The sequence below is a fragment of the Coregonus lavaretus genome, assembly GCF_964263955.1.
Source record: "Coregonus lavaretus genome assembly, chromosome: 11".
Lineage (NCBI taxonomy): Eukaryota > Metazoa > Chordata > Actinopteri > Salmoniformes > Salmonidae > Coregonus > Coregonus lavaretus.
In genome coordinates this window covers 44,646,324-44,665,102 of record NC_139998.1, presented here as the reverse complement: position 1 = coordinate 44,665,102, position 18,779 = coordinate 44,646,324, and the positions used below count along the sequence as shown (strand labels likewise).

General features: G+C 44.1%; 1 protein-coding gene across 1 annotated transcript in view; it reads right to left on the bottom strand.

The window, feature by feature from the left end:
* The window catches only part of LOC311137333 (unconventional myosin-IXb-like), a 129,140-nt gene that overhangs the window by 57,900 nt on the left and 52,461 nt on the right, over positions 1-18,779 (bottom strand). Inside the window, exons 4-15 of the mRNA XM_084171773.1 lie at positions 16,750-16,812; positions 15,766-15,865; positions 14,841-14,941; positions 14,401-14,530; positions 13,760-13,849; positions 12,946-13,062; positions 12,543-12,677; positions 11,145-11,266; positions 10,778-10,919; positions 10,310-10,505; positions 9,597-9,672; positions 2,043-2,156 (exon numbers count right to left, since the gene is read on the bottom strand). Of these exons, the coding sequence (XP_084027899.1) occupies positions 2,043-2,156; positions 9,597-9,672; positions 10,310-10,505; positions 10,778-10,919; positions 11,145-11,266; positions 12,543-12,677; positions 12,946-13,062; positions 13,760-13,849; positions 14,401-14,530; positions 14,841-14,941; positions 15,766-15,865; positions 16,750-16,812 (1,386 nt within the window). The remainder of the gene's footprint in view (positions 1-2,042; positions 2,157-9,596; positions 9,673-10,309; positions 10,506-10,777; positions 10,920-11,144; positions 11,267-12,542; positions 12,678-12,945; positions 13,063-13,759; positions 13,850-14,400; positions 14,531-14,840; positions 14,942-15,765; positions 15,866-16,749; positions 16,813-18,779) is intronic.

The window sequence follows — 18,779 nt, the reverse complement described above, 5'->3', positions numbered from 1 at the left end:
ATTTGTGGAATTTCTTTCCTTCTTAATGCGTTTGAGCCAATCAGTTGTGTTGTGACAAGTCCATATTATGGCAAGAACAGCTCAAATAATCAAAGAGAAACGACAGTCCATCATTACTTTAAGACATGAAGGTCAGTCAATCCAGAACATTTCAAGAAGTTTGAATGTTTCTTCAAGTGCAGTCACAAAAAACATCAAGCTCTATGATGAAACTGGCTCTCATGAGGACCGCCACAGGAAAGGAAGACCCAGAGTTACCGCTGCTGCAAAGGATTAGTTCATTAGAGTTACCAGCCTCAGAAATTGCAGCCCAAATAAATGCTTCACAGAGTTCAAGTAAAATACACATCTCAACATCAACTGTTCAGAGGAGACTGCGTGAATCAGGTGTTCATGGTCGAATTGCTGCAAAGAAACCACTACTAAAGGACACCAATAAGAAGATGACACTTGCTTGGGCCAAGAAACACCAGCAATGGACATTAGACCGGTGGAAATCTGTGCTTTGGTCTGGAGTCAAAATTTGAGATTTTTGGTTCCAACCGCTGTGTCTTTGTGAGACGCAGTGTAGGTGAACGGATTATCTCTGCATATGTAGTTCCCACCACGAAGCACGGAGGAGGTGGTGTGATGGTGTAGGGGTGCTTTGCTGGTGACACTGTCTGCGATTTATTTAGAATTCAAGGCACACTTAACCAGCATGGCTACCACAGCAATCTGCAGCGATAGGCCATCCCATCTGGTTTGGGCTTAGTGGGACAATCATTTATTTTTCAACAGGACAATGACCCAACACACCTCCAGGCTGTGTAAGGGCTATTTGACCAAGAAGGAGAGTGATGGAGTTCTGCATCAGATGACCTGGCCTCCACAATCCCCCGACCTCAACCCAATTGAGATGGTTTGGGATGAGTTGGACCGCAGAGTGAAGGAAAAGCAGCCAACAAGTGCTCAGCATATGTGGGAACTCCTTCAAGACTGTAGGAAAAGCATTCCATGTGAAGCTGGTTGAGAGAATGCCAAGAGTGTGGCAAAGCTGTCATCAAGGCAAAGGGTGGCTACTTTGAAGAATCTCAAATATAAAATATATTTTGATTTGTTTAACACCTTTTTGGTTACTACATGATTCCATATGTGTTATTTCATAGTTTTGATGTCTAAACTATTATTCTACAATGTCAAAAATAGTTAAAATAAAGAAAAACCCTTGAATGAGTTGGTGTGTCCAAACTTTTGACTGGTACTGCTTGTGTGACAAAATTTGCTTGACAGTGTGTAAATTGTGTGGTCAACACAGCACACGTTTCGAGGAAGAATCAACCGAATGCTTTCGTTTTGTTTCTTCACTGTGTGTTAAATACTTGCATATGTTATACCCAACAACCATAGTTCTATATAAGTTAAAACAAGCTATGATTTCTAACAAACGTTTGGGTTCTTTCAGATTTCACATTCTTACAGTTTCATCTAGAAGCCAATGCATTCATGTGATTAATGTTTGTTCATGCAGCAGCTGTGCTATTGAGGCCATCATCGCATCCTCAGCTTTCATCAAGGCCTCTGTATCTCCATTATAGCCCATATGGGCAACAGCCTCGCTGCATTACAGCATCAGCCTCATGCTAATCAACATCACATTGGAACCCAGTCTCTATGGGCCTTGCAGTCCACTATCACGAGCAGCCTAGTGTTGTTGGGTAGCCTTCTGCAAATAACTAGGATTCATGTTTTTCATGAGGTTTGGTCTCAAAACAGCCAATTACCCAGCCTGTGTCTTAAACTGTCTGTCACGTGTTGAGAGTTTTAACAACCATATGAGATGAGGAATTGTGTCTTCTAGCTGAATACATAATTCTGTTGCCGTTTTGGACTAGTATTTATTTGTTCTTAGTCAAATCAGGTGTCCTAGTGCTGGTCTGGAACAAAGATTTGCAACCAATGGGATGCCCCAGCCCCCAGGAGGACTGAGGTTGAGCACTGTTAAAGCTGGGTTAGACCTTGCTAGGACAAGCTGGGCTGGGCTGAAGGGGCTACAGACTCACTGAAGGAGGTGTCGAGGGAACCGCAGGCGACCCCAGGACTGCAGCAGCTTGCGAGGGTCCTCACCGTCCAGCTGCAAGTCCTTAATGGAGCTGATTATCTGGGCATGCATGTCCCTGAATCAACCCAGCAAGGGCCACAGTGGGTGAGGAGGATGGAGGGTAAGAGACAGGGGGAGGAGAGGGGAAGGGGTGTTGGGCACAGGGCATAAGGGGAGGACAGAGGGAGGGGGGATAGAAACACCGCTGTCAGGACACCTCGAAAGACAGAAAAACACCCCACCACCAAAGAGCAAGCTTCCCAAGAGAAACACACCAACAGATCGGTTGAGATCATGTAAAACTGGTGTTTAATGCTGCTTCAGTTCAGACGACCTGCTGCACGCACACACACACACACCAATTGATTAATGGACTGCTGAATGTATATATTTTTCTCTTGCTTTGTTTGCTCTTTCCAGTATTATGTCTATCTCTGATAAGCTACCCAGGAAAGGGCTGAAAATAGCCCTTATTAATAAATGTAGCCTTAGAAATAAGGTTCATGAAATCAATAACTTGCTAACATCAGATAACATTCATATATTAGCCATTTCTGAGACTCACTTAGATAATTCATTTGATGATACAGCAGTAGCAATACAATAATATAACATCTATAGAAGAGACAGAAATGCTTATGGGGGAGGTGTTGCTGTATATATTCAGAGCCATATCCCTGTAATGCTTAGAGAAGATCTTATGTCAAGTGTTATTGAAGTGTTGTGGTTGCAGGTTCACTTGCCACATCTAAAGCCTTTTCTTTTGGGGTGTTGCTATAGGCCAACAAGTCTGAACAGTCAGTATTTAAATAATATGTGTGAAATACTTGATAGTGTATGTGATGTAAACAGAGAGGTCTACTTTCTTGGGGACCTGAATATTGACTGGTTTTCATCAAGCTGTCTGCTCAAGAGGAAGCTTCTTACTGTAATCTGGTTCAGGTTATTAATCAACCTACCAGGGTGTTTACAAACACTACAGGAACAAGATCATCCACATGTATTGATCACATTTTTACTAATACTGTAGAACTTTGTTCTAAAGCTGTATCCGTACCCATTGGATGCAGTGATCACAATATAGTGGCTATATCCAGGAAAGCCAAAGTTCCAACAGCTGGGCCTAAAATAATGTATAAGAGATCATACAAAAGATTTTGCTGTGACTCATATGTGGATGATGTAAAAACAAAAGTGTTGGTCTGATGTGATTAATTAGGAGCATCCAGATGCTGCACTTGATGAATTTATGAAATTGCTTCTTCCAATTATTGATAAACATGCACCTGTTAGGAAACTGACTGTTAGAACTGTTAAGGCTCCATGGATTGATGAGTAATTGAAAAACTGTATGGTTGAAAGAGATGGGGCAAAAGGAGTGGCTAATAAGTCTGGCTGCACATCTGACTGGTTGACTTACTGCAAATTGAGAAATTATGTGACTAAACTCAACAAAAAGAAGAAAAAACTGTATTATGAAGCCAAGATCAATGATATAAAGAATGATGGAGAAAAAAACTTTGGAGTACTTTAAATGAAATTATGGGTAGAAAGACAAATTCAATTCAATTCATTTGATGTTGGCAATTATTTTTAATGATTACTTCATTGGCTAAGTGGGCAAACTTAGGCAGGAAATGCCAACAATGAACAGTGAGCCATCGTATTCATGCATAAAAAAAACAAATAATGAAAGAAAAGCATTGCAAGTTTGAATTTTATAAAGTTAGTGTGGGATTGATGGAAAAATAATTGTTATCGATCAATAATGACAAACCTCCTGGCATTGACAACTTAGATGGAAAGCTACTGAGGATGGTAGCTGACTCTATAGCCACTCCTATCTGTCATATCTTTAATCTGAGCCTAGAGGAAAGTCTTTGTCCTCAGGCCTGGAGGGAAACCAAAGTAATTCCGCTACCCAAGAATGGTAAAGCGGCCTTTACTGGTTCTAACAGTAGACCTATAAGCTTGCTGCCAGCTCTTAGCAAACTGTTGGAAAAAATTGTGTTTGACCAAATACAATGCTACTTCTCTGTAAACAAATGAACAACAGACTTTCAACATGCTTATAGGGAAGGGCACTCAACATGTACTGCACTGACACAAATGACTGATGATTGGATGAAAGAAATGGATAATAAGAAGATCGTGGGAGCTGTACTGTTAGATTTCAGTGCAGCCTTTGATATTATTGACCATAACCTGTTGTTGAAAAAAACGTACGTGTTATGGCTTTTCAACCTCTGCCATATCGTGGATTCAGAGCTATCTATCTAATAGAACTAAAATAGTTTTCTTTAATGGAAGCTTCTTCTCTAATGTCAAACATGTAAAGTGTGGTGTACCACAGGGCAGCTCTCTAGGCCCTCTACTCTTTTCTATTTTTACCAATGACCTGCCACTGGCATTAAACAAAGCACGTGTGTCCATGTATGCTGATGATTCAACCATATACGCATCAGCAACCACAGCTAATGAAGTCACCGAAACCCTTAACAAAGAGTTGCAGTCTGTTTTGGAATGGGTGGCCACTAATAAACTGGTCCTGAACATCTCTAAAACTAAGAGCATTGTATTTGGTACAAATCATTCCCTAAGTTCTGAATGAATGAATGGTGTGGCTGTTGAACAAGTTGAGGAGACCAAATTACTTGGCGTTCCCTTAGATAGTAAACTATCATGGTCAAAACATATAGATTCAATGGTTGTAAAGATGGAGAGAGGTCTGTCCGTAATAAAGAGATGCTCTGCTTTTTTGACACCACACTCAAAAAAAAGGAAGTTCTGCAGGCTCTAGTTTTGTCTAATCTTGATTATTGTCCAGTCGTGTGGTCCAGTGCTGCAAGGAAATACCTAGTTAAGCTGCAACTGGCCCAAAACAGAGCGGCACATCTTGCTCTTCATTGTAATCAGAGGGCTGATATAAATACTATGCATGCCAGTCTCTCTTGGCTAAGAGTTGAGGAGAGACTGACTGCATCACTTCTTCATTTTATAAGAAACATTAATGTATTGAAAATCCCAAATTGTTTGCATAGTCAACATACACACAGCTCTGACACACACACACACTTACCCCACCAGACATGCCACCTGGGGTCTTTTCACAGTCCCCAAATCCAGAACAAATTCAAGAAAGCGTACAGTATTATATAGAGCCATTATTGCATGGAACTCCGTTCCATCTCATATAGCTCAAATAAACAGCAAACCTGGTTTCAAAAAACAGATAAAGCAACACCTCACGGCACAACGCTTCGCCCCTATTTGACCTAGATACCTTTGTGTGTATGTATTGATATGTAGGCTACGTGTGCCTTTAAAAAAAAACATGTATGTAGTTCTGTCCTTGAGGTGTTCTTGTCTATTAATGTTCTGTATTATGTCATGTTTCAGGTTTTGTGTGGACCCCAGGAAGAGTAGCTGCTGCTTTTGCAACAGCTAATAGGGATCCTAATAAAATACCAAAGACCACCCAGCCATGGCTAAAGCAGAGAGTGTAGAGAGACAGAGAGGTTGTGTTCTCTCACACCATACTCCTGTAAGTAAGTACTGTGAGCATGCATTCCTGAATCAAAGCTTCACTGGTTGATGTATCTTCTCCATGCTGTTGTTACTCTGCTGCAGACTAGGATTGGTCATTGGACTGGTGTTATACTGGTGGAGAACAGGGGAGACTGTTGTTAAGAGGGCATATTGGCCATATATCACAAACCCCTGAGGTGCCTTAATGCTATTATAAACTGGTTACCAACGTAATTAGAGCAGTACAAATAAATGTTTTGTCATACCTGTGGTACACAGTCTGATATACCACGGCTGTCAGCCAATCAGCATTCAGTGCTCGAACCATACAGTTTATAATACTGTACTTACCACTCTGATTAATAAACCAAAGGAGGTCAGGCAGGAAGGGATGGGCCGTAAGTAAAGGTACCATAGACAAACTAGCCCAGTCCAAGAACAGCCCCTAAAAGCCCTGACCTCTTCAGTATTTTCAGGTCTGAAGGAACCAGATAGGTGGAAGCATAATGGAGGAACCTCCCCTAAGCTTATCGAAAGCCTAGGTGGAGCTATCCCCATATTGGTTACACCTATCAGATCTATAAAACACATAAGGGGTAGGGCCTAAGGAAGGTGATGGGGTGGTGTTTTACTGCCCAGTTCCTCTCTGAGAATGCTCATATTAAAACAGGGGATTCTGGTCCATTTAGACACTACAATTATTTTTTCCTAAAACTTTCTTCATAGGAAATTGTTTATTACATACCCTATTTCATCACAACTACTCCAGGACATGAGCTGTATAGCACTTCCCTGACCTGATTCATGTACCAAACTTTACTACTACTGTTTATTAGTGTTCTTAACGCTGTACTATCATATATTAGTGTGCAAAGCCTTTCCAGTTTCCTCCCAGTAATTAGTAGATTATCAGAGCAGGGAAGCTCTAACACCTTTCAGTGTTCTACACTAACCATAATAAACCTGGATGAAGAGACAGATTACCGTGGCGGAGAGAGGGAGAGAGAGAGAAACAGAGAGCGAGAACGGTGGGGGGAAATAGAGAGAAAGGGGAAACAGATAAGAACAAGATGCAGCCTGTTGATGATTAGAAAGGAAAATGTTTGCAGTGTTTGATGTTTCCATGAAGTTTATTTCTGTAGTCTGGCTGCTTTCCTTTCCAAACTAAATAAATATATGCCTGCTGCAAAACCTTCATGAAATAAACCAGGGTTTCCCAAAATCGGTCCTGGTTTTTGCCCTAGCACTTCACAGCTGACTCAAATTACCAACCAATCATCAAGCTTTGATTATTTGAATCAGCTGTGTAGTGCTAGGGCAAAAACCAGCTAGCGAAGATGTCTTCGAAGGCCTCTAGTGGGCGCTCATCAGAGTGATCAAAGTAGAAATCGAGCAGCCGTCTGTGGAGGGGAGAGAACGGCACACAGGGTCACCCAGGGGCAGGGATCCAACGCAAAGGCCAGGATGAGATGAAGGAGGATTCATTCCACCATAGAGAAACATATCATTCTATTTCTACGGATTTGACTGAGCTGATGTCATACAAGAGACCAGGAAGCACACAAGCCAACTGTTTCAATAGTTTCATTCAGTTCCATTTACTGGAGGCCTAGGGGGAGTTCCATGTGTCTCTCAGTACGGATACACTTCCAGAAGAATCTTGTGATTTTATGATATTACTGTCTGATTCTTCTTCATGTCATCCTAGGCGCAGGGACACTGGATAAGTCCACAGTACGGATGCTCACCCTGTAATTTGTCATCTTTGAAACAAATGGATTTCTTAAAAGACCTATACAAATACAATTTGACTGATTGACTGATTATCCAATCCACAACGTGTTCTCCGTGAGGAGCCCCAATAAGGCAAAGTGATTTCAATTATTCTGGTTAATCCTAAATACAATCTTCCATCTTTATAGTAAAGATTAATTAGATGACTTTGTCTTGGATCAAGTTAGTAGGGTTGTGCATTTAAAGTGGATTTCTGATGGAAGATAGAAAAATTGTCCTTGGGCCTTAGCTCCACAGGTGCTCGGGTAGATTGTAATCACTGTGAATACCTGCCTACCTGCAGTGTGCCTCAGCGGACAGAGAGACCCATCTGTCAAACACAAGACATCACACCCAAAACAACAGTGGAGGAGAGGAATACGCTCCCAGAATATGTCTCAATATCCACACTAACATACTATCTAGTATGCATGGCTAGGGCCAGGAGTTATTCCTGCCCGCTTGACCTGACCAGGAAAATAAAACAGAGGGCCCAATGCATGGCCAATACAGTGAGGGAAAAAAGTATTTGATCCCCTGCTGATTTTGTACGTTCGCCCACTGACAAAGAAATGATCAGTCTATAATTTTAATGGTAGGTTTATTTGAACAGTGAGAGACAGAATAACAACAAAAGAATCCAGAAAACCGCATGTCAAAAATGTTATAAATTGATTTGCATTTTAATGAGGGAAATAAGTATTTGACCCCCTCTCAATCAGAAAGATTTCTGGCTCCCAGGTGTCTTTTATACAGGTAACGAGCTGAGATTAGGAGCACACTCTTAAAGGGAGTGCACCTAATCTCAGCTTGTTACCTGTATAAAAGACACCTGTCCACAGAAGCAATCAATCAATCAGATTCCAAACTCTCCACCATGGCCAAGACCAAAGAGCTCTCCAAGGATGTCAGGGACAAGATTGTAGACTTACACAAGGCTGGAATGGGCTACAAGACCATCGCCAAGCAGCTTGGTGAGAAGGTGACAACAGTTGGTGCCATTATTCGCAAATGGAAGAAACACAAAATAACTGTCAATCTCCCTCGGCCTGGGGCTCCATGCAAGATCTCATCTCGTGGAGTTGCAATGATCATGAGAACGGTGAGGAATCAGCCCAGAACTACATAGGAGGATCTTGTCAATGATCTCAAGGCAGCTGGGACCAGTCACCAAGAAAACAATTGGTAACACACTACGCCGTGAAGGACTGAAATCCTGCAGCGCCCGCAAGGTCCCCCTGCTCAAGAAAGCACATATACAAGCCTGTCTGAAGTTTGCCAATGAACATCTGAATGATTCAGAGGAGAACTGGGTGAAAGTGATGTGGTTAGATGAGACCAAAATTGAGCTCTTTGGCATCAACTCAACTCGCTGTGTTTGGAGGAGGAGGAATGCTGCCTATGACCCCAAGAACACCGTCAAACATGGAGGTGGAATCATTATGCTTTGGGGGTGTTTTTCTGCTAAGGGGACAGGACAACTTCACCGCATCAAAGGGATGATGGACGGGGCCATGTACCGTCAAATCTTGGGTGAGAACCTCCTTCCCTCAGCCAGGGCATTGAAAATGGGTCGTGGATGGGTATTCCAGCATGACAATGACCCAAAACACATGGCCAAGTCAACAAAGGAGTTGCTCAAGAAGAAGCACATTAAGGTCCTGGAGTGGCATAGCCAGTCTCCAGACCTTAATCCCATAGAAAATCTGTGGAGGGAGCTGAAGGTTCGAGTTGCCAAACGTCAGGCTCGAAACCTTAATGACTTGGAGAAGATCTGCAAAGAGGAGTGGGACAAAATCCCTCCTGAGATGTGTGCAAACCTGGTAGACAACTACAAGAAACGTCTGACCTCTGTGATTGCCAACAAGGGTTTTGCCACCAAGTACTAAGTTATGTTTTGCAGAGGGGTCAAATACTTATTTCCCTCATTAAAATGCAAATCAATTTATAACATTTTTGACATGTGTTTTCTGGATTTTGTTGTTGTTATTCTGTCTCTCACTGTTAAAATAAACCTACCATTAAAATTATAGACTGATCATGTCTTTGTCAGTGGGCAAACGTACAAAATCAGCAGGGGATCAAATACTTTTTTCCCCTCAATGTACATCACTTCTTAAGTGGTATGGAAGTGTGGATATTGAGACAAATGTAGTTTACCTTCTTCCCTGCGTGTCCCTCAGTCAGAGGTCTGTGTGGTGGATCTGGGTCTTACCTGTACATCCTCTCTACAGGTGTGTTGGACCTCTGCAGCTCCCCCAAAGGAGTCCTGGAAGTGGGGCGCTGCACACCTGTTGAACACACACAGACAGGCACCCACACACAGACAAGATCACAGACACACATAACATATCATTAGATAAGATGCCTAAAGGCTCTACGAGGACAGAAGACTGGTCCCCATGTCTACTGCTTGTCAAAGAAATAAACAGCAAAATCCAGTTATTTCAGAGGCCAATTCCCTGTTTTGTATTTCTTTTACATTTTACATTTTAGTCATTTAGCAGACGCTCTTATCCAGAGCGACTACAGGAGCAATTAGGGTTAAGTGCCTTGCTCAAGGGCACATCGACAGACTTTTCACCTAGTCGGCTCGGGGATTAGAACCAGCGACCTTTCGGTTACTGGTACAACGCTCTTAACCACTAAGCTACCTGCCGCTCCTATTTCCTTGATTTAATTTAACGGACCACTTTTCTCATCTAGTCAACACAACACAAATAGTCTGGCGGATTGAGGCTTACAGAAAAACCCTGAAAATTCAAGGCTACCGTTTCTCCCAAAGCCCTGTGCACCTAATTTCTGAGTAGCAAACATCTTTGTCAATACTCTGTCAGCTATACACTGTGCCAGTTGTGTACTATGTCTGTTGTATATCTATCTATTCATCTTCCCACTGTTCTACAGTGCCAGGTGTATATCTTCTACCTGCGGTCTTGGCAGCCAAGCGGCGTCCAGCTTCGTTGAAGGCAGCCATGCCTCTGATGGTGGCTCGCAGGATGCCCCAGCGGAACATGGCCACCGGATCCATCCCAATCAGCTGACGCACGTAGGCCCGGTCACTGCTGCGCAGCAGAGCCACGATGTCCGGACGCATGTGGTCCGTGTTCTTCTCCCGGAAGTCCTGCCAAGAAAAGTCATAGGAGAGGGTTAGCATGTTGAGGCCGTTTTAGAGTCGCCACTAAGACGCTGTTTGTAATCAGTCTGACACAGGAGGACATTCATAGTGGAAGCTTTGTCATCAATTAGTAATAATGTTCTGAACAATAATATTGATGCTGTCAATAACAGTGAACAGTTACACAAATACAAAAAACCTCCCTCAACCCCCTAGACATTACATGATAGTAAACAAGGAGTCTGTGACTGTGTTGGTGGGTGTTCATCCATCCCTACCTTGATCTGGTACTTGACCTTCCCAGCGAAGTGTCGGATGACGAAGGCAGGTTCCATGACAGGCGTGGGCACAAAGTACTTCTTCCCCTGGTGCTGCTGCTTGAACTTGGCCAGCAGGGTCTCATCAGTGGCATGGGGGAAACTGGAGAGAGGGAGAGAAGGAGAGAGAAAGTGAGTGAAGGGGGGAAGAGAATGAAGTGATAGATACACCACACAAACCTGCATCTCATCTAACATGTGAATGTACTGTCGCTCATAGCAAAGTAATGAACACTATGTTAAGGTTGCAGTCACTCCTGGCCAGTAGATTAAAAAAAAATTCTGGAATGTAAGTGTACCATCTCTTTTAAAGACTTGAAGTCCTTACTTGCTCTCCTCGTCCAGTAGGTACAGGAGACCAGTGGGCTTCTTGCTGATGAGGTGGATGCAGCCCACGTTGTCTGTGTAGTCTATGTTGTGCCAGGTGATGCCCTCCGCCTGGTACTCCTCCTGCAATGGACCAATAACAGACTTACAGTTAGGGAAGACATAGGATTGATCAGGGCTGTTATACTGTCCTTATGGAGAGGCACCATAGAAAAATAATGACATAGAATCTACACTACATAACCAAAAGTATGTGGACAGCTGCTTGTCAAACATCCCATTCCAAAATCATGAGAATTAATATGGTGTTGGTCCCCCCTTTGCTGCTATAACAGCCTCCACTCTTCTGGGAAGGCTTTCCAGTAGATGTTGGAACATTGCTGCGGGGACTTGCTTCCATTCAGCCACAAGAGCATTAGTGAGGTCAGGCACTGACGTTGGGCGATTAGGCCTGGCTCGCAGTCGGCATTCCAATTCAACCCAAAGGTGTTCGATGGGGTTGAGGTCAGGGCTCTGTGCAGGCCAGTCAAGTTCTTCCACACCGATCTTGACAAAACATTTCTGTATGGACCTCGCTTTGTGCACCGGGGCATTGTCATGCTGAAACAGGAAAGGGCCTTCCCCAAACTGTTGCCACAAAGTTCAAAGCACAGAATCGTCTATAATGTCATTGTATGCTGTAGTGTTTCCCCTTCACTGGAACTAAGGAATCCGAACCATGGTAAACAGCCCCAGACCATTATTTATCCTCCAGATGGTGAAGTGTGATTCATCACTCCAGAGAACGCGTTTCCACTGCTCCAGTCCAAGTGTGGCGAGTTTTACACCACTCCAGCCGATGCTTGGCATTGCTCATGGTGATCTTAGGCTTGTGTGCGGCTGCTCGGCCATGGAACCCCATTTCATGAAGCTCCCGACGAACAGTTATTGTGCTGACGTTGCTTCCAGAGGCAGTTTGGAAATCGGTAGTGAGTGTTGCAACCGAGGACAGACGATTTTTACGCGCTACGTGCTTCAACACTCGGCGGTCCCGTTCTGTGAGCTTGTGTGGCCTACCACTTCGAGGCTGAGCCGTTGTTGCTCCTAGACGTTTCCATTTCACAATAACAGCACTTACAGTTGACTGGGGCAGCTTTAGCAGGGCAGAAATTTGGCGAACTAACTTGTTGAAAAGGTGGCATCCTTATGACGGTGCCACGTTGAAAGTCACTGAGCTCTTCAGTACGGCCATTCTACCACCAATGTTTGTCTATGGAGATTGCATGGCTGTGTGCTCGATTGTATACACCTGTCAGCAATGGGTGTGGCTGAAATAGCCGAATCCCCTAATTTGAAGGGGTGTTCACAGACTTTTTTATATATAGTGTATTTCTATGAGAGGCACCCAGGACGAACTCACCTGCTCCAGTTTGAAGATATGCTGGTTGAAGTAATACTGAAGCTGCTCGTTGGCATAGTTGATGCAAAACTGCTCAAAGCTGTTGGTCTCAAAGTCCTCAAAGCCAAATATATCTAGGACCCCTATAGACAAACACTGGCACAGACCAAATCATACAGTAGGTCAGTCAGAAATAAAGATACGTTGTTAATGGCTTCACAATGTCACTTGTATCATACTAGAGCTTTGGCAAGGTATTTTTTTTGAAAATTGTTGAATAAATTCATTGCTTAATAAGATATGTTTTACTTCAAGTTATTTCTGGGGCCTTAGGAATTTCCGACATGTCTGGCCCTGACGAAACATTGGAGAGGGGAAACTCTCAGCTGCATTCCTAAGTGCATGCATGTTCTCTCTCTCTTACCGGGACAGATTCCTCCATGTCTTTCTTGTTGAGCAGTGCGTGATTGATGCGCAGGACAATCCAGTCAAACAGGGCGCTGTACAGAGACTTGGCCATGGAGTCTCTCGCTGTGATGGCCTGACAGACAGAGAGACGGACAGAGAGACGGACAGAGAGAGATAGATAGAGCGAGACAGAGAGAGAGACAGAGAGAGACAGAGAGAGAGAGACAGAGAGAGATAGAGCGAGACAGAGAGAGAGACAGAGAGAGATAGATAGAGCGAGACAGAGAGAGATAGATAGAGCGAGACAGAGAGAGAGACAGAGAGAGATAGATAGAGCGAGACAGAGAGAGAGACAGAGAGAGATAGATAGAGCGAGACAGAGAGAGAGACAGAGAGAGATAAATAGAGCGAGACAGAGAGAGATAGATAGAGAGAGATAGATAGAGCGAGACAGAGAAAGACAGAGAGAGATTAGGAGCGAATGGGAAGACAGACAGAAGAAACAGACAGAGGGAGAAGACAGACAGACAGAGAAGACAGACAGACAGACAGACAGACAGACAGACAGACAGACAAAGACAGACAGACGGAGAAGACAGACAAAGACAGACAGACAGACACAGATGGAGAAGACAGACAGAGAAGACAGACAGACGGAGAAGACAGACACAGACGGAGAAGACAGACACAGACGGAGAAGACAGACACAGACGGAGAAGACAGACAGACACAGGGAAATAGACGAGACCGCCACGTGACACACAACTAGCCTGGGGAATAACCCCATTAAGATAATGATAGGCCTTGAAGACCGGTGGATGGTTGCCTACCTCACTGTGGCTGTAGGGCAGAATCAGCTTGTCATTGACTGTCACCGTTTTCCTCTTAGTCAGCGCCTCCACTAGCAACTCCTCTTTCACCTGGGAGGTTACATACACACACACAATTCTCAAGGCCTGCGACATTACTGGGGACGGACAATAAAATACTTTGATTTAGTGGAGAGTAGGCTTCCTGTATAATCATTAGGGAGGAACCATCTTCACTGGACAATAATAAAATACATTCACTGTTTGGGATGTTAGTTATGATGAAACAGATACCTAGCCACATGTTTAGGTTATTGTAATGCTTTCAACCTCAAATACCTTTGTCTGAGTGGACCACTAATAATCCTAGGCCCGTTTTTCTCAAAGTGTTTCAGAGTAGGAGTGCTGATCTAGGATCAGTTTTTCCTTTTAGATCATAATGAATAAGACAGAGGGACCTGATCGTAGATCAGCATTCCAACCCTGACTGAGATGCTTTGTGAATGCAGGCCCTGATTCAGCTCATCATAAAGACCTTCATTAGCTGAATCAGAAGTGTTAGTATATGGTCGGGACAAAAGTACTTGGTCCCTCCAGGACCCAGAGTAAAGACTATTGGTTGATTGGGGTGTAGACTACAACAGCAGACCAGACGTTATTACCTTGAGCAGGTCTGAGAGGGTAGCCAGGACCTCCGGGGGTCCCACGTCCAGCCCCTCGTCTCGGCCTGTAGATTTCCTCATGTAAGTCACGTTGCCCAGGTACAAGATGGCCGACAGCACAGAGAAGATCCTACAGTGTACAGACGAGGGATATAATCATCATACCATATAATCCAAATGAATAGAAGAGACATTCTATTTCCATTGTTTCGACACATCACTGCCAACTACTGTGACTACTACCTCAGAGGAAAGGGTTTAATGGCAGTGCTTGTAGAGGTTCCAAGTAATACAACTGACTACAGTATGCAAATCTATATGACCTACTGTATTTGACTAACGTATAGGCAGCCATTTAAGGGATCGAATGGTGTGTAAGGGATAGACATTAACTCTAGTGGTGTAGATTTACGGCCCATGACCAGGGCATGTTCACTCACTGTTTCTTAGTGGCAGACAGGAAGCCCACCATCTCCATGGCCTGCTGCAGCCTCTCAAAGTCATGATGCAGGTCTTCCTCATCTTCTATCTTAAAGTTTTGCTGCAGAGAGAGAGGGAGAGGTGGAGGAAGAGGAAGAGGGAGAAGACAGAATGGGGAGAGAGGGGAAGGGGAGAACAAGAGAGACAAAGAGAGAGACAGAGAGAGAGCGAGAGAGAGACAGAGAGAGAGCGAGAGAGAGACAGAGAGAGCGAGAGAGAGACAGAGACAGAGAGAGACAGAGACAGAGACAGAGAGACAGAGAGAGAGAGAGAATGGTTCATTAACATGCAGTGCACATATGTGCAGAGAACAGAGCATAGCCCTGTGTAGCTCAGTTGGTAGAGCATGGCGCTTGCAACACCAGGGTTGTGGGTTCGTTTCCCACGGGGGGCCAGTATGAAAATGTATGCACTCACTAACTGTAAGTCGCTCTGGATAAGAGCGTCTGCTAAATGACTAAAATGTCAAATATAAAATGATATGCAGGCCATTCACTGCATGACAATGACTCCGCATACCAGATTTACTAACACTGAATCAGACGGGGAATGTTACCTTGAGCCAGTTCAAATACAGAGATTATTAAGACACGCACAACCCATGAATATAATGAGAATCAGGGTACAAGGGAATGTATTCTAAATATATGTAGTCAAGGGCATCCGGTAGAGGAAGATAATTAAGGTAATGTACACAAGAGAACACAGCAGAACATCCGTCAAGGGCACCTAAGGGACTAGCTAATGGGGATGTGGTTCTTTCTTGCAGGGGGAGTGTACAGTAACTAGGCATATACTGCTTAGGATAGAGGAAATAAACATACTATACAAGCAAAATCATATAAGATTTGACATTTTAACTGTGTGTGTGTGTGTCCACAGTACCTGTTTGAGGTAGAGGTAATCTTCAGGCTGCAGCAGTTTGAACTCCTTGCGCTCCTCCTCTGACGCTCCCACCAGCAGATAGTAAAACACATGGTAGTTCCTGAAGGGGGACAGAACAATGGAACGTCACGTGCTGTCTTTGGTGTGCTTGGTCAGTGGATACAATGTGGTTTTTGCGTTTCTTATTTGTTTGCTTCTGTTATTTGGTGGACAGAAGGTTATGTATTTTTAACTGGCGTGAATAAATCATTAAGTTATTTAAAAGGTGATGTTTTTTTTAAATGCTGGAATAAAGAGAATCAAAAGTCAACACTGTGGTAGTATTAGTTTCCCTGACCCAACATTGACTCTGTGTATATAACGTGCCAGTTTAGTAATCAGCGTGAATGCTGCTATCAGTTTTTCCAGTCTTGCTATCAGACGGCCGGTCGGCTTGCATTGTTGCAGAAGCACACAGGCGTTATGAGTTCTCATGTTTACTTCTGAGAATCTCACAGACATCACAGGCAGACAGACATGATGAAAACAGAAGCTCATTTCAACAGACATGTTGGTATATGAGTAACAACAGGACTAGTCCATTATCATATAATACTAGAACTCTCTGACACATACCTAGTGAGTAATAACATGAATAATAGTCCAATGGTTAATTCTATGTACAGGCTATGCCAACCCCACCCAGGGCATTTGAAGTAGAAATAGTAGGACTACAGTGCTTATCCCGGGTAAATAAATTATCAATTAAATATGTATTCATCAAAAAAATAAGTATAATCTCCCATATTGATCACAACTCTTTGGCACATATTCAGGCTGGGTAGAAAGTTAGCTCTGTGTCTAGGTCTGAGAATCACCCTTGGACATGGCATGTCTCTCTCTGACTATCAAAAGGCACCCCGGGGGAAGCTCCATCTGTTTGTACAGAGGGCCTCCACAGGTCATTGGGGGTCAAAGGTTATGACCCCTGCTGTTGCCCTTTACCTCTCGTTATTCTCTCTGGAGACCAGACGAGACTTCTCCAGGAGATACTTCTCCACGATGGCTCTGAGAACGAGGGAAAGAGGGGGGAGGGAGAGAGATAGAGAGAAATCAAAAGAGACCGAAAGAGAGAGCGAGAGGAGGGAGAGAGAGAACATAAATTAAGTGACACTGAAGATAGTCTGGTCCTTTCACTTGGCTGTGGAGTGTGTCTGGTGAGGGTCTCGTGTGTGTGTATGCGTGCGTGCGCGTTTGTGGCTGTGTGTGTCTGTATGTGTAGGGGTTGTATAAGTGAAAGTGGGGTGGTAGTGACTGAGGAGGAGGGGAATCATAAGCAGATGGTCGGTGGAACAATAAACAGTTGAACAAAGAGTCCAGATATGGACGACCTCAGTTTGGTGTACACAGTGACGTGGTCATGTTAATGTGCAACAACACAGCCACTATGATCAACAGTTTAAACATAGAGCTAATTGCATTTTTACATAGGCATGACTATGACAAAAACAACATGTAAGCTAATCTTTGTTGACACCCTAAGAATAGAGGGCCTATGGCTGCTCTGTGTATTTTAACACTGGAAGCTCAGGCAGGGAGGGAGCCCAGTACCCTTCGCTGGGCATGGAAACTTCACTAGCTGGCCCTTTGTGTCTCTATAGAGAACAGATCTAATAGAAAGCAAAGCAGTTTCAGGCAGGAAATACTGGAGTCCATACACAAGTCACACACAGAGACAGAGACAGAGACACACACGTCACACAGAGACAGAGACACACACAGAGACACACACGTCACACAGAGACAGAGACACACACAGAGACAGAGACACACACAGAGACAGAGACAGAGACACACACGGAGACAGAGACAGAGACACACACAGAGACAGAGACAGAGACACACACAGAGACAGAGACAGAGACACACACAGAGACAGAGACAGAGACACACACAGAGACAGAGACAGAGACACACACAGAGACAGAGACACACACAGAGACAGAGACAGAGACACACACAGAGACAGAGACACACACAGAAACAGAGATACACACAGAGACAGAGACACACACAGAGACAGAGACAGAGACACACAGAGACAGAGACAGAGACACACAGAGACAGAGACAGAGACAGAGACCGAGACACACACAGAGACAGAGACACACACAGAGACAGAGACACACACAGAGACAGAGACACACACAGAGACAGAGACACACACGGAGACAGAGACACACACGGAGATAGAGACAGAGACACACACGGAGACAGAGACACACACGGAGACAGAGACACACACAGAGACAGAGACACACACAGAGACACACACAGAGACAGAGACACACACAGAGACAGAGACACACACAGAGACAGAGACACACACAGAGACAGAGACACACACAGAGACAGAGACACACACAGAGACAGAGACACACACGGAGACAGAGACACACACGGAGACAGAGACACACACGGAGATAGAGACACACACGGAGATAGAGACACACACGGAGATAGAGACAGAGACACACACAGAGACAGAGACACACACAGAGACAGAGACACACACGGAGATAGAGACAGAGACACACACAGAGACAGAGACACACACAGAGATAGAGACAGAGACACACACAGAGATAGAGACAGAGACACACACAGAGATAGAGACAGAGACACACACGGAGACAGAGACAGAGACACACACAGAGACAGAGACACACACGTCACACAGAGACAGAGACACACACAGAGACAGAGACACACACGGAGACAGAGACACACACAGAGACAGAGACACACATAGAGACAGAGACACACACAGAGACAGAGACACACACAGAGACAGAGACACACACAGAGACAGAGACACACACGGAGATAGAGACATATACAACCACACACATTTTACATTTTAGTCATTTAGCAGACGCTCTTATCCAGAGCAACTTACAGGAGCAACTTACAGGAGCAATTAGGGTTAAGTGAACCTAGTCGGCTCGGGGATTCGAACCAGTGACCTTTCGGTT